At 42.3% G+C, this 13,439-nt stretch overlaps 2 protein-coding genes across 4 annotated transcripts in view; both read left to right on the forward strand.

Moving 5' to 3' along the window:
- XRCC2 (homolog of X-ray repair cross complementing 2 (XRCC2)) overlaps positions 1-13,439 on the forward strand; it is a 448,851-nt gene that overhangs the window by 347,022 nt on the left and 88,390 nt on the right. The window lies entirely within an intron of this gene.
- LOC149142808 (uncharacterized) overlaps positions 8,811-13,439 on the forward strand; it is a 67,864-nt gene continuing 63,235 nt past the window's right edge. The window contains exon 1 of the mRNA XM_089448544.1: positions 8,811-9,125. Within this exon, the coding sequence (XP_089304670.1) occupies positions 8,811-9,125 (315 nt within the window). The remainder of the gene's footprint in view (positions 9,126-13,439) is intronic.

Raw genomic sequence — 13,439 nt, forward strand, 5'->3', positions numbered from 1 at the left:
AGCCTTCCCCTGATGCCCCACTCCGTTCCATCATTATATCACATGACACCAACCATATGACGAATGTACCATGGACCTGCCACTCCCTTAGAGGTTGAAACCACCTACTAGGGTCCTTGATTAACCTCCTTCTTGAACTTGGAGCCACCAGTACACTATAGAGCCCATTATGGAAGGGCATGCCACTATGAAGTGCCCACTTGGTTCCCTGATTTGTAAGCTAATTTGCTCAATTGCACTAATGAATTGTTGTACTGGAAGGCAAGGAGATGCAGAGGATCTTATACAAGATTGTAGGCGGGTCTTCATCTTGGGGTTTGGTCTCCCTATACAAGGTCCAAGCCCTTCAGAGGGTCTTAATGGCATTTGTAGGGTGTGTGTTGACAACCATGGGCCTCCACTATAGCAGAGCGTAGATTGCCATGCCATGGGATGCTTCAACACCATTCATTGCTCACTCATGTTCCATTTATTTGATGATGATTATGCAATTGGACCAACTTACCCAGTCGGCTACACACTAGCACCATACATTTGGCGGTTGATCCACGACCTAGATGGGATTTTGTCTCACCATAGGAGACAAGGGACTGCTTGCATCATTGCTCCAACCCTTTGCAGATGGGATACATGCTTGTTTGATTCAGTTGGAGACCCATGAGGATGTTTTTGTGCCCCCATAGCCACTTGGGGGTACCACATGTCATTTCCTTGGAGATCAAGAGGCCACCCCCTTCATCACTATTTTTGGAGCCCTTCCATTCATTTTGGCACATGTTGGACTTCATTTGGCCTTCCAACGACCCTTCTAGCTACTTGTCTATCATTTCGGCCCTCTTGAGAGGCTAATTATTATTTTTGTGGAGCTATTTGGTGGGCTTGTCACCAAAGTATTGTTATTTGTACATTATTTTATTGTTAGGGGCATCATTAGGTATAATTTAGCCATTTTAACTCCTTAGAGGAGTGTATAAATACATGAGAGGGTCATTTCACCTCCATCATCACTTGGATTTGGAACTTGTCTCTAAAAGAGAACTCGGACCTGCAATTTGGATGAATTTGGAGCTTGTAAATGAATTTTGATGTATGGATTAACTTCACACTTCTTCTTGGAGCTTCTTTTTGCATGTTGGATGGATAGATATACTCTCTCTTTGTTTTGTAAGTGCTTTATGATGCTGATTTCTGCCATAATAAATGTCTAATGCATGGAATTTTCTCTTGTTGTGATTGGATATGCCCTAATTAATGCAAAGTGCTTGGAGCATTGAAAATTGTTGGGATTTTTGCATGTGTTACTCATTTGACAAAGATAGAGTGAATGTTCCTAGGGGAATAATTGTATGATTAAGTCCTTGAAACTCCATCTTGACATTGTATTGGAAGTATAAAATTCATGAGGGTTTTTTGTTTGCCATCTTCTATTTAGATAGCGAGGTCCCTCAAGGTCTCCTTGAAGCATCAAAGTTGCCTTAATCAAGATCGTTTGACTCCATTTCTCCCAAAAAGCTAGGCATTGCTCCATATTCCATTGTTGATCACTGCAAAACTTTCTTTTCCTACCTTTCTTTGAATTCTACCCTAGCCTTAGTAGGTCTCCTAGGGTATCAAGAGGACTGCTTTGTAGCCATCCAATTTTGGAGCAAGTTGGCAACCATCTACATTGGTGTGTCCTCTAGAGGTCCTCCATGTTTGAAGTTAATTCCACAGTCAGATTGGTAGATACAACAGACCCTAGCCATAAGACCATACTTGTCTAGGTTCCTCCTAGGTTAGGATAGATTCCAAGGGTCTCATTATTATAAAAACTCAAAGGAAGTTCATCATTCTTGAAACCCTTCTCATCCTCCTCGTTCGGCCTTGCATGACCATGAAAGCAAGATAAAAATTGTAAATCTTAGGTCAAGCTTGGACCTTTCCAAGGTTCCCTTGTGGTCCCACATCTTTATCATTTTCTATCTCACAAAGACACTTAGAAACCTATTCTATATAAGAGTCTTAGGTCTAGGACATTCCTTATGCAAGGAACATCTCTAATCCCTAGGTCTAAGCCTCCCTTGAGCCTTTCTTAGAGAGCCCTTCACCTTGCTTTTAAAGCAAGAAAGCCCTATTATTTGAGTCTTTCTTGTGAATGGGCTCTAGAAATCACTACCTATCTTATCATTGACTCATCATTCCTAGTGATTTCCTCATACCAGGACTCCTCGCATTGGTGAAAGTCCATAAAGAGTAGGGGACGTTAACTGAGGTGACAGTGGGTCCTTGTCTCGTTGTTTCCACTTGGTCTAGTAGTAATCCCTTCGGAACCCCTCCTAGGACCCTTGCTAAATTAAGCAGTCACAAGGCTCAATACCCATGAGTGGTTGTAGATGTATTTTTAATACACTTAGCATGCTCTGCAATGTTCTTTACCCAATCCACTTTTCCTATGTCCTCCAGCATGAGTTCTATGCAATGTGCAACACATGGGGTACAAAATATGGTCCTATATTTGGCCTCTAACATCTTTCTAGTAAGAAACATAGTTTAAGGCATTATTTATGATGACCTACACAACATTTTTCTTCCCCACTATCCTAACCATCTCATTCAAAAGTTCAAATAATAGGTTTTCATCTTCACCCTATAAGATGCATCAATTGATTTGAAAAACATGGTTCCTTAAATGAAAGAGACAAGGAAATTTATGATAGTATGATTCTTTCCACCGGTCCATTCATCTGATATGATGGAACAAACTGTTTTGGTCCATGACTCTTTAACTCTTTCAAATATTCATCAATGGTCAAAACATTTTTTTTTTTAATTTTCAAAAGTGATCCTCTCAAGTCATGCATACTAGGGCCTTTGAAGCCTTTTGTTGTATCTATAAAAAAGTTCTACATAGCTTGGTAATAAGGTGAGCAGGAAGCATTAAAGGGGATATCTGCGTCATACTACCGTCTTGCAATGTATTGAAAATCAACTTCTTTACACTGCTTTTTCCAATGTTCTAAGACGGGTTGAGTTAAACTTGGTTGGGAGGAAGTGGCACTAGCAAAAGCAGAGCTAGGGAAAGGTGTGAAATAACTCTTAATGTTCATCCTCTTTTTACTTTTCGCTTGACTATGAGACCTAGTGGGGAATCACTAAGGGAGGAACATAATGGAAGGGGTCATGGATATTGGTGGAAGGGACAAAGGAGGAGTCTTGAAGGTCAAGATCATCACACCCAATTGTTCTCATAGATTCTATAAGTTGCCTCTTCTTTGTAATTTTTGCTTTTATTTCCTTTTCCCTAGCCTTCGCCTCTTCAACCTTCCCAAACTTTTCAATGTATTCAGCCTTAATGGGCCCTATCATTGAATTTGGTGCATCACATGGGGTTACTTGGCCCGTTATACCATCTAAGCGATGTTTCAATCGATAAATGCCTCTCCTCCCATTGGTTGCTTGCAAGATTTGCGAAACTGTTTGCCATCAATAATATCACAATGAACTTATGCAACATCTTTGGCTCTTGGCATTGCTTTTGCAAAATCTACCAGGCCTAGTGCAAAGCCTCAATAGGAAACCTGTAATGTTCCTTTTTCTGGTGACATGGTTAGGATGGACTTTCAGAGTTGGGGGCGGACATGTCACAAGCGCAAGTTGGTGTCATCAATGTGCCCAAGGGATTTTGGAGGTATTTTGAGGAGTTTCTATGAGGTCCGATGGCATTCGCTTGGTACATTCCATCATTTGCACAATTTGCCTTTCATTCTGGCGATTCCGACAACTTTCAGAAAACATAGTTATGATTGGGCTTGACTCAATTAATTACGCTTAAGGTGTCATTCCGGGAGGATTACTTAACAAAACACCTTAGTGTAATAACTTGTTGGAACCAAAATGAGAAGATCTACATGATGGGATGGTTAGATGTGAGTTTCAGTGACCTGAGGAGACATGGTGGCCAATTTACCCCTTTCTCGCATTAAAAAGAATATTTTAATTAAAATAATAGAGGGAAAAGTGCTCCATGATTAAAATGATAATAAAATAGGAGGTTCTAGAGGGGTCCATCAAATCTATAAAAAAGGAGGAGGCCATTGGAGGACATCTTGGATTTGACATCACTTCTTGTATGAAAGGGTGAGAACCCGATTCTATACTTCATGGGTAGCCCCAGGACAAAAACCCTCGGGTGATTTTGGTGAGAGTGGACGGAAACCCACCTCATCTCCTTGGTGGATTCAACCAGAGTTCACAGGTGCAGTGATTGATTTCAGTTTAGTTTTGGGAGGCCGGTGCAACATTGGAGCATATTTGTCGAGGCCAGCTTTTCATCTCAGCTATATTGGTTGTATTTGCATGTAACCTAGTGTATCTATCATAATAAAAGCTGAGATTATTTTCTGCTTATCGTGTTATGAAATTGAATGCATTCTATCTGTTATATTTTACATGGCAATCTTTTGTTAATAGAATGTTGATTTTACAGTGAAATTTTGGGTTGAGTAAATTTCTACATAATTAGCATAATATTCCATTTCAGACATTACAGTGGTATTAGAGCATTAATCGTGGCTTAGCCTACAGGTTTTTCAGTTTTTAGTGGTAGGTATTATTAAAGGGTTTTGCCAGAGAAGTCGAAAAACTTGTTCCTACAACAAAAATGAGAATTTGTCAAAATGAGCTCGACAGTTTTTCTTATTATGTGTGAAATGAATCCTCTGACAAATTGTTGCTGAAATAATAAAAATTCTACAAATTGGCCCAAATAAACCACACATATCAAAAGGGGTGCATATATTCAATTTCATTCAAATGCCAAAAGTTTTATTATTTCTTTTAAGGATTGAATTCTTTTAAGCCGTGGCCGTTTCATTCTCTAGATCAAGGGCAAGAAGTCATCACTCTAATTCCCCAAGGGAGCCATCAATCAAATTATTTTAATAATGGTCGATTAATTTCGTGATCGCGTGGAGTCGCTTAAAACTGCATTGCCAATTAAGAATCAGAGTCAGACTTCGAAGGCCTATGTGGTCTACAAATATTGTAACGTGACCGAATACCTGTGCACATTCACTAGCTCAAAGAATGCGTGTTTGATTACCATGTTGTCTGGACAGAGAATTACACTACGAGTCTAAGTTGCTCCAATTGCCTACGCGTGAGGGGCGATGTGGGGCCAAGCCAACAATTATACCAGAATGCTGAACGTGAATGCTAGCATGATCTATTACGTGACGCGATTGAGTGGCTTGATCAATTCATAACTCGATGAAGCTGTGCGATTGGTGGCCAAAATATCAAGGAGTAGCGACGCCTCCATCAATCCATTGGCACCACAGAGCAAAAATTCGAGTTGTGGTTGTGTATAGTGCCAAAATATTTAACACAAGGTCCGCCCCCTTGTTAGCTGAGAGCACATAAACTAGGAGGTGCATTCCCATGTTGATCTTTAGTGCAGGGAATAGCCACATCAAAGCCTAAACTCAGGAACAAAGTCGCAGTCAAAATCTGTTTTCACCAAATAGCCCCGATTGCATCACGTGGAATGGGTGGTTGGCTTTCTTTGATCATGGAAACCTATAGAAGAACCATTGTTTTAAAAAACGACCGAGTCGACTTCGACTCAGCCGAGTCAGACCGAGCCAATGCTTGGCTAGGTCGACTCGATGATCAAAATGGAACGGCTAGTCGGGTTGTTACCGAGCCAGTCATTGACTCGGTCAACTCGGTAACAACTCGACCGACTCAGTAATGACTTGGCCGCCTAGGTAACAACTCGGTCAGCTCAGCTCTTTGACAAAAATCCTGAAGCAAATTTGTCAAAAGTTGTTCCGCCTCCTACATATCAATGGTTGGGTTGTTGTTTATTGCATATTTATAGCCCTAAAGTAATCTATCACTGTGAGAAAGTTTTGAAAATTACAAGGCTGAAGTATGGTTATCCTAGTGGCATGAATTAGAAAAATGAAACAATGCAATGAGCCATACAATGTTTTTAAAAAGGCAAATGTTTTGGCAATGGACTAATAAATACATATTTACCTTTGATTGTTCTAGAGCTTGACCAGAATTAAATCAAGGGTTTTGAGACTTCATTAGGGGCAGAAATTGGTATTATTGTTGTTGTAGTCTAGTGATTGTCCTTAGGCTAAGTATGAACTTTGTATTGGATAGTGCACTGGGTGCCATTTTGATATAATGGATATATTGATGAGCCTACTTTGATCATATGTTGTCTTCTCTCTATATTTTAAAGCTTTTTGTTTGGAAACATGAATGAAAATCTTTAAAATTATGTTTTTTTATAAAAAAAAAATATTTAATGTATTTTTTACAGTGACCGAGTCATTGAAATCAAACGGCTGAGTCGATACCGAGTTGGAGTCGGAGTCGGAGCCAACCCTCGGTCATTTCCGAACTGGAGTTGGAGTTTTAAAACATTGAGAAGAACCAATTGATAAATTATTTTGGCATCTAAGATCAGGAGCACATAACTGGCCACAATCTGAGACCGCAGATTGTTGACAAAGGATTTCACGTGGGCGGAGTGATCATTAGCGTAGCATTGTGCCTCATGTCCGTAGGTGGGGATTTGAACGTTAAATGTTTGTTGAAGCTGTGTGCGTCCAGTCTGTCGAAAAATAGCAAGTGATCAATTTTTGCAGCGAATCAAAGGACAAAGCAACAACGTAAGAATCTCTGCCGACAGTACTCCATGTCTAGCAAATCCATGTAGATGGCTACGTGAGGTTGCATTTGTGGGTACTGGAATCACACAAGAGGAACAATTGTTGTGGGAGCCACAGATCGAGCATGCAGAGACAATTTATGTTGAATATATATGAGGGACGTGCCCACAATGTGAAGGAATATGCTTCTATAAATCCAAGCCATAAGTTTGTGTGGAAAGGGCGGCAATGCCTGTAGTTGCCTCACCTGCAGATCATGTCACCTGGGGATCACAAAATAATATGCAAAACCTGTGTATGGTTTGAGGCAGAGTAATCGAAACAATACTGTGTAGTGCATTTAAAGCACGTAACCTGGGGATGCGATAAAGAGACCAAAGGATTGCGAACATTCAAAGATTGGTGTTGCCCATAAGAATTGGGTATCAATAGTTTTAGTTGAGGAATGAAGCCACTAAAAGGGTCGTGTTCCTATTTGTAAGAGGCCGCACGAAATTCTAGTGATAGTGGCATCAACGGGAGAAACTATTGTATTGTAGTAGAACATTATCAAGTTCCCTTTCTAAATTCCATTCCTTTTGTCATAGCTTAATTTCTTGGTTGCTGGTGGTTTTCCGGTGTAACATCTTAAGGAGGTTTTGGTACCATCAATTTCTGTTGATTTAATTCATTTGTAGTGTTGTAGACGTTTTCTCACTTGTTGGGCATATCGTTGTCACCAGAGGCATTGTTTGAGTTTAGCAAGGTCTAAATTTTGTTGTCCATTGTATGGTTGTGTGTCTAAGTCTGGTTTGTATTGCTGAAGAAGTTTAATGAACAAAATTGTTGTCGAGTGCTGGGCTGTCATGCCATGTATGCTACCAGTAAAAGGTGAGGGGACTGTATTGAGTCAGTTGGTCATTTATTGTATACTTTGTTATGCTGTCAGTCCTAGTCATATATCAAAACAACTTGATATAAGTGCCAACATTGAACAAAAGACCCTTCTCAAAGGGGGTTTATGCCATTCTTCAAAGAGAACAACCAAAGGATGTGCAGAAGGGGTAGGAAATAGGGCACAAAATATTTTCACTTGGGACAGATTTGAAGCACATAAGGGTCACATAGAAAGTCCTTTTCAAACTAGATGAACTCCTTTCCGAAGTGAACCAGTTAGAAGGGAAGAAACTCATTTGGGCTCTAAGACCAGCTATGCTTGCCCTCATACAATCCAAGTTCTTGGAGGAACCTTGTGAAGGGGTTAGACTTTCAGTTGCATCTTGTCTTAGTAACACCATGAGACTGACCGCACCTATACCTCCTTTCAATGGTGATGTTATGAAGAGAGTTTTCAAGCTGATAGTAGAGACTTTTCAGGACTTGGACAATAGTGCAGGTTCTACCTTTGGGAAGAAGCTTGAGGTTCTAGAAATCATGGCCATAGTTAGAACATATGAAATCATGTTTGATCTGGGGTGTGATGACTTGATCCATCAGATGTTTCGATACTTCTTTAGCATTAAGAAACATCATCCTGACATGGTCAAAGCAAACATGCTGTCCATTTTGTCTTCAGTTATGGGAGATCGTGATGACATTTGCAGGGAGTTGCGGGCTAGATTGTTGACCATTTGGAGGAGAGAACAACTAGTTTCACTTGTTGCTTATGAATTAGCCGAAAGGTTGGTTGAGCAAAACATTGGGTTGTTCAGGAGACAATTGACTAGGGAGGAGCTGCTTAGGTTTGGTGGATCATGCAACAAGAATGAGCTGAGGAGGAAGGGTCTCTGCTTCATTTGCAAGGGACTTGATCACTCATGCTTGAGTGACACTGAGGAGATGATAGAGGTAGAGCAAGAGGAGATTCCTTCTGACTCTCAGGGTGAGGATTCTTCTTTGGATGAGTCCATGGGTTCATTTGAGGATGCCTCTGAGGAGCATTAGTCATGTGGAGTTGTTGATAGGAGACCAGATTTATATTCAGGTGTGTATGGTGATTAGTCAGTGGATCCGATGGGAGATGTTCAGGATGATGAGTCACCAGTGGTGGTTTAGCGTGAGCAACGTATGGTGGAGCATGAGTCGGCTGAGGAGGAGAATGTGCATAGTATGCATGATGAGCCTTCTAGGGAGAGTTAGTTGGAGGTTCATATTGAGCTCATGATGGAGGAGGATGAGCAAACACCCTTGGGGCTAACCATTGGAGGGGAGCAGGTAGATGTACAGGCAGCCACTAGGGAGGTATTGTTTGCAGATATTGGTCATCAGGAGGCATTGGGACTTGACAGGACAATTTTGCAGATGACGAGTAGACCAAAGGAGTATGGAGCTTTCAGACATAGAAGAGAGGATCTTCTAGAGATGGTGGTGCATCCATCTTTGGGCCTACCCACTAATGAGGTGCCAATAGGTGCAGTGGCAGCCAGTAGAGCTACAGTGTTTCCAGGCAGCAACGCTCTCCAAGAATACATAGACAGGGTGTGCAACACAGTTTGGCCACTCGTACCCATTGTAGGGAGAGATGTAGGGATCTCTCAGTGGATATTGTCGATTGATCAGGTGGAGCAGCATGAGTTCAGCATGGACCAACATCAACATAGTAGACTTGTTCCTTACACTGGAGTCCATGCCTTAGATTGGCAGGAGATCATGAGTTGGTATACTTTTGATGGAGTATCAACCTTAGTCTGGGCCACAGTACAACAGTGGTGCTTACCGAAAATTCATCAATATTTCAGTAGCACTAGCCCAACATTAGCAGAGTGGGGTTGACCTCGGCTTATGGCAAAGGTGGGATTGGAGAGAGTTGATGAGTTGGTATTCAATTTATGGAGCAACAACTATAGACGAAGACAGAGCACAGTCTGAGCCATGGGACTTGGGTGACCATTGGCCATGGTGGCATTGGGATCCAAGATGATTGGTTGATGACAGGTATAGTCAGAGATCAGTTTGGGATTCGGGCATTGAGGGGTCCATTCATGATGGGTTGACACATAGGAAGAGCATCACCCAATGGTTCGTATGGGATCCGACCATTGGGTTTTAGTTGCGTTGGGCCCCTAGAATGGTCCACATGTTTCAATTGCTTGAGGGAAAGCAATCTTAGGGCGGGAGGATTTGTAATGTTCCTTTTTCCGGTGACATGGTTAGGATGGTCTTTCAGAGTTGGGGGCAGACAGGTCATAGGCATAGGTTGGTGTCATCAACGGGCCCGAGGGCTTTTGGAGGGGTTTTAAGGAGTTTCTATGAGGTCCGTGTGAAAATTTGGAGACCCAAATCCCCTATTGCAACAAACTGATATTACTTCTCCTACTTGTTAATTTATGCAAGTTATTTACTGTGTTACACTGTAAATATCGAAGTAAATATGATTGCAACCTTCACTAGTTAAATTATATGCGGAAACAATAACTGACCAAGAAGAAATAACCACACTCAATTGACGCCGTTGTTTTTGGATAAATGTCCCTGGAAAAACCCAATGCAGGAAAACTAGTGCAACAACTAAGGGTTTGTATTATTATGCAATAGTTTCTGAATACAATTCTTCGGATGCTTTATTGGCTATCCGATACAGAGAATCTGACTGGCAGAGAAATTAATGAGAAATACCTCACACTATCACTGGAGATTCAATACTGATCCAGGCTCTGGATGGCAAGCCCCACACTGCCTCTGCATCAACCTAAGCAGTTCAATGTCACAGCTACTAGGCTCTGTGTCACCCTTCTTGTTAGTTGATTTGCCTCTGGAACTTTGATTCTCTGCCCTTCTGGTCTCACACCTCGGCCTCTGGCTCTAGAACTCGACTCTCCAACAAATTTCGAATCTCCTCTCAGGCTCTGCGTTGCCTCAGCATGGCTCTACGCTACCTAGCATGGCTCTATGCTGCCTCTTCTGGATCTCTCTCTGCCTCCTCTGCAATGTATCCCTGGATCATGAAATTTTCCAACCAGAAAACTATCCTTGCCCCTCACTGCAAGAAATCTCCTTGCTGACCTCTCCGACCACTGCTGCACTGCTCTCTTGAGAAAATCAATCTCTGATCTCTCACTCGATGTGTCTTCCAATTGACCATTGAAGTCCTTATAATCTTCTGGTCAAGTAATCCACGGTCCAGATTAAATTCTAATCAATGGCTCAGATCATATTGACTCGATCTCCGTCTTCTTCTAGAAGATTCACACCCAGTTTTATTAATACCCTTTAATTATTTTAATTTCCTAAGTTTAGACTTAGACATCCATTAATAATAATCAATTATTTTTATAAAACTGTCTCCGGGTAGAATTTCCCAAAACGATTTCTGGGTATTATGGAATACATGTGTCCTAGCCTCCTTGTAAATTTTGAGGCTTAGAGCACATTTGATGCTACCAGAAATCAACACTCCCTCTTACTGAGGAATGTGCTCTAGTAATACAACCTGCTGAAGCATCACCCTGACTCTGTAACATCTCCTTCTGCGCTGCTGATGTCTGACATCACTGCCCACTAGTTACTGCACAAATGTTGCATCTGTGCTGCTGCTGACTCTGCATGTTGCTGCCAACTGCATTTACTCTACAACTCCCTCTCATATGCTGCTGCTGAAGCTGAGAAACCATCCAAAATACTGAACCAAAGGTGTTCAGTGTGATGCATATGTTGCCGGAGTTTTGACTGCTGCTAGTCCCTCCATTGCTGCTGAATCTGCACTGCTACCAACTCTGCTCTGCGTTGCTCAATCTCTGGCGCTCCTAGCCACTGCAACTGTCACTCTGGCATTCCTTTGCACCAACTGACACTGGTCCATCCCGCTACTTCTGATATGGGCTCCCGTAGCAAGGTATTGATCCAAGAGGTGGATTCCTCGAGGATCTTTCCCTTCTACAGTTCTTTCAAACTACAAGTACTAGATCACCCCACCTATCCCTTGGAGGTATTTGGGTAATCATGGCAAACTCCTCCTCCTCAATCTTTGCAGTTGCAACCTACGGATCATGTTTCTTGTCCTTGTCCTTCGTCTTGAGAGGACACTGCATAGCGTAGTGACCAAATTCACCACACCGGAAACATTTGATCTTTGAGACGTCCTTCTTCTGCCTCCGCTGCTCCTGCTGCTCTTTCGATGCAAATGTTGGAATTTCTAGGTCTAACCCGTTAGAAACCCTTCATGTACTTTCTGATTTATTCCTACCTACTTGTTCTGTTAATTAACAAGTTATTTACCATGTAAATACTAGAAATAAATACAAGTACATGCTCAACACATTACAGATCATCAACTAAAGGAAACAAAACAAGCACACAAGTGACACCGTTGTTATTGGACCAATGTCCCCGGAAAAACCCAATGTGGGAAAGCCGGTGTAGCTCTTTGAGGGTTTTATTATTATGCAGTTTCTAAATACAATTTGGGTGCCAAAACTGGCTCACCCGACAGAGAATAATCTCGGAAGTAGTCCCTCTCATTCGGTGACAGATGCTTCGGCTGGAACCCTGGATAAACACTCTGGTAGCTCCTCAGCTCCAATCTGCCCCATGAAAAACCTCTCGACAATTCCGGCAGTTCCCGACAGTTCCAACTTCTGCCCTTTGCGTTAGCTTTCCCCGCAGTTCCGATAGTTCCCGACAGTTCTGGCTTCTGTCCTTTGCGTCACCTTTCTCGGCTGTTCCAGCAGTTCCCGGTAGTTTCGGCTGTTCGTGGCAGTTCCGGCTTCTGCCTTCTGCGTTAGCTTTCCTAGCTGTTCCGGCAGTTCCCGGCAGTTCCGGTTTTTCCCAACAGTTTTGGCTTCCCGGCAGTTTCGACTGTTCCTGACAGTTTTGGCTTTTGCCCTCTGCATCAGCTTTCCTGGCTGCTGTGCTGATCCTCTCCGCACTATCTCTGCCTCTCTGCTTCTGTATTCACTGCCCCTTAGTTGCAACTCCTGATCACTCTCTCTCCGCACTATCTCTGCCTCTCTGCTTCTGTATTCACTGCCCCTTAGTTGCAACTCCTGATCACTCTCTCGAATTTCTCAGCAAACCTAGCCCCAAAAAGTCGAAATCTTGATCTCTTGGTGTGTTCTCCAAGTGACCCTCAAGCCTCCTCTTATACTTTTCTCGTTGACAAATCAATGGTCGAGATTAAGTCCCTAATCAACGGTTAAGATTAGATCTGGCTTGATCCATGACTTTTGGACCATTCTAACACAGTTTTATATTAATTCACATTAATATTTTAATTTCCCTAAGTTTAGACTTAGGGACTCCATTAAAAATATTAATTATTTTAATATCTCCCAAACTGTTTAGAATATGCTCAAGCCCTTTCTGGGTATTGGAGATCTCATGTGCCTTAGCCTGTCCACCAAATTTTGTTGCTAGAGCACATCCGATGCTACCCCAAATCAGCACTCCCTCTTAGCGAGCACTGTGCTCTAGCAATACTCCTCACTGAGTATTACTCTGATCATCTGGCATTGGTCCCTGATGCTAGGCCTTCTACCCATCATCTGCACTGCTGCATCCCATACTGCAAACTATGGCTCTGCCATTGCCACTGCTGCATCTGTACGACAACTCCCTCTACATCTATGCTGCTGCCCATGGCCCTGCCACTGCCACTGTTGCGTTTGCACTGCATCCCCTCTCATGCTACATCGTGCTGCCCATAGCACCACCACTGCTAACTACTGCACTGTAACTCAGTTACTGAGAAGTAAGTAACTGATCTCCCAACTCTGACATCTCTGTCAGGCTAGAGACACTCCCGATGCTGAAGCTCTCTCTGTCACTGACAAGTGGTCCCTCTTTGACCTCTGCACT

The sequence above is a fragment of the Pinus tabuliformis genome, chromosome X, assembly GCF_031772625.1.
Source record: "Pinus tabuliformis cultivar Carrire ecotype Pingquan chromosome X, CPIR1, whole genome shotgun sequence".
NCBI classification, from domain to species: Eukaryota; Viridiplantae; Streptophyta; class Pinopsida; order Pinales; family Pinaceae; genus Pinus; species Pinus tabuliformis.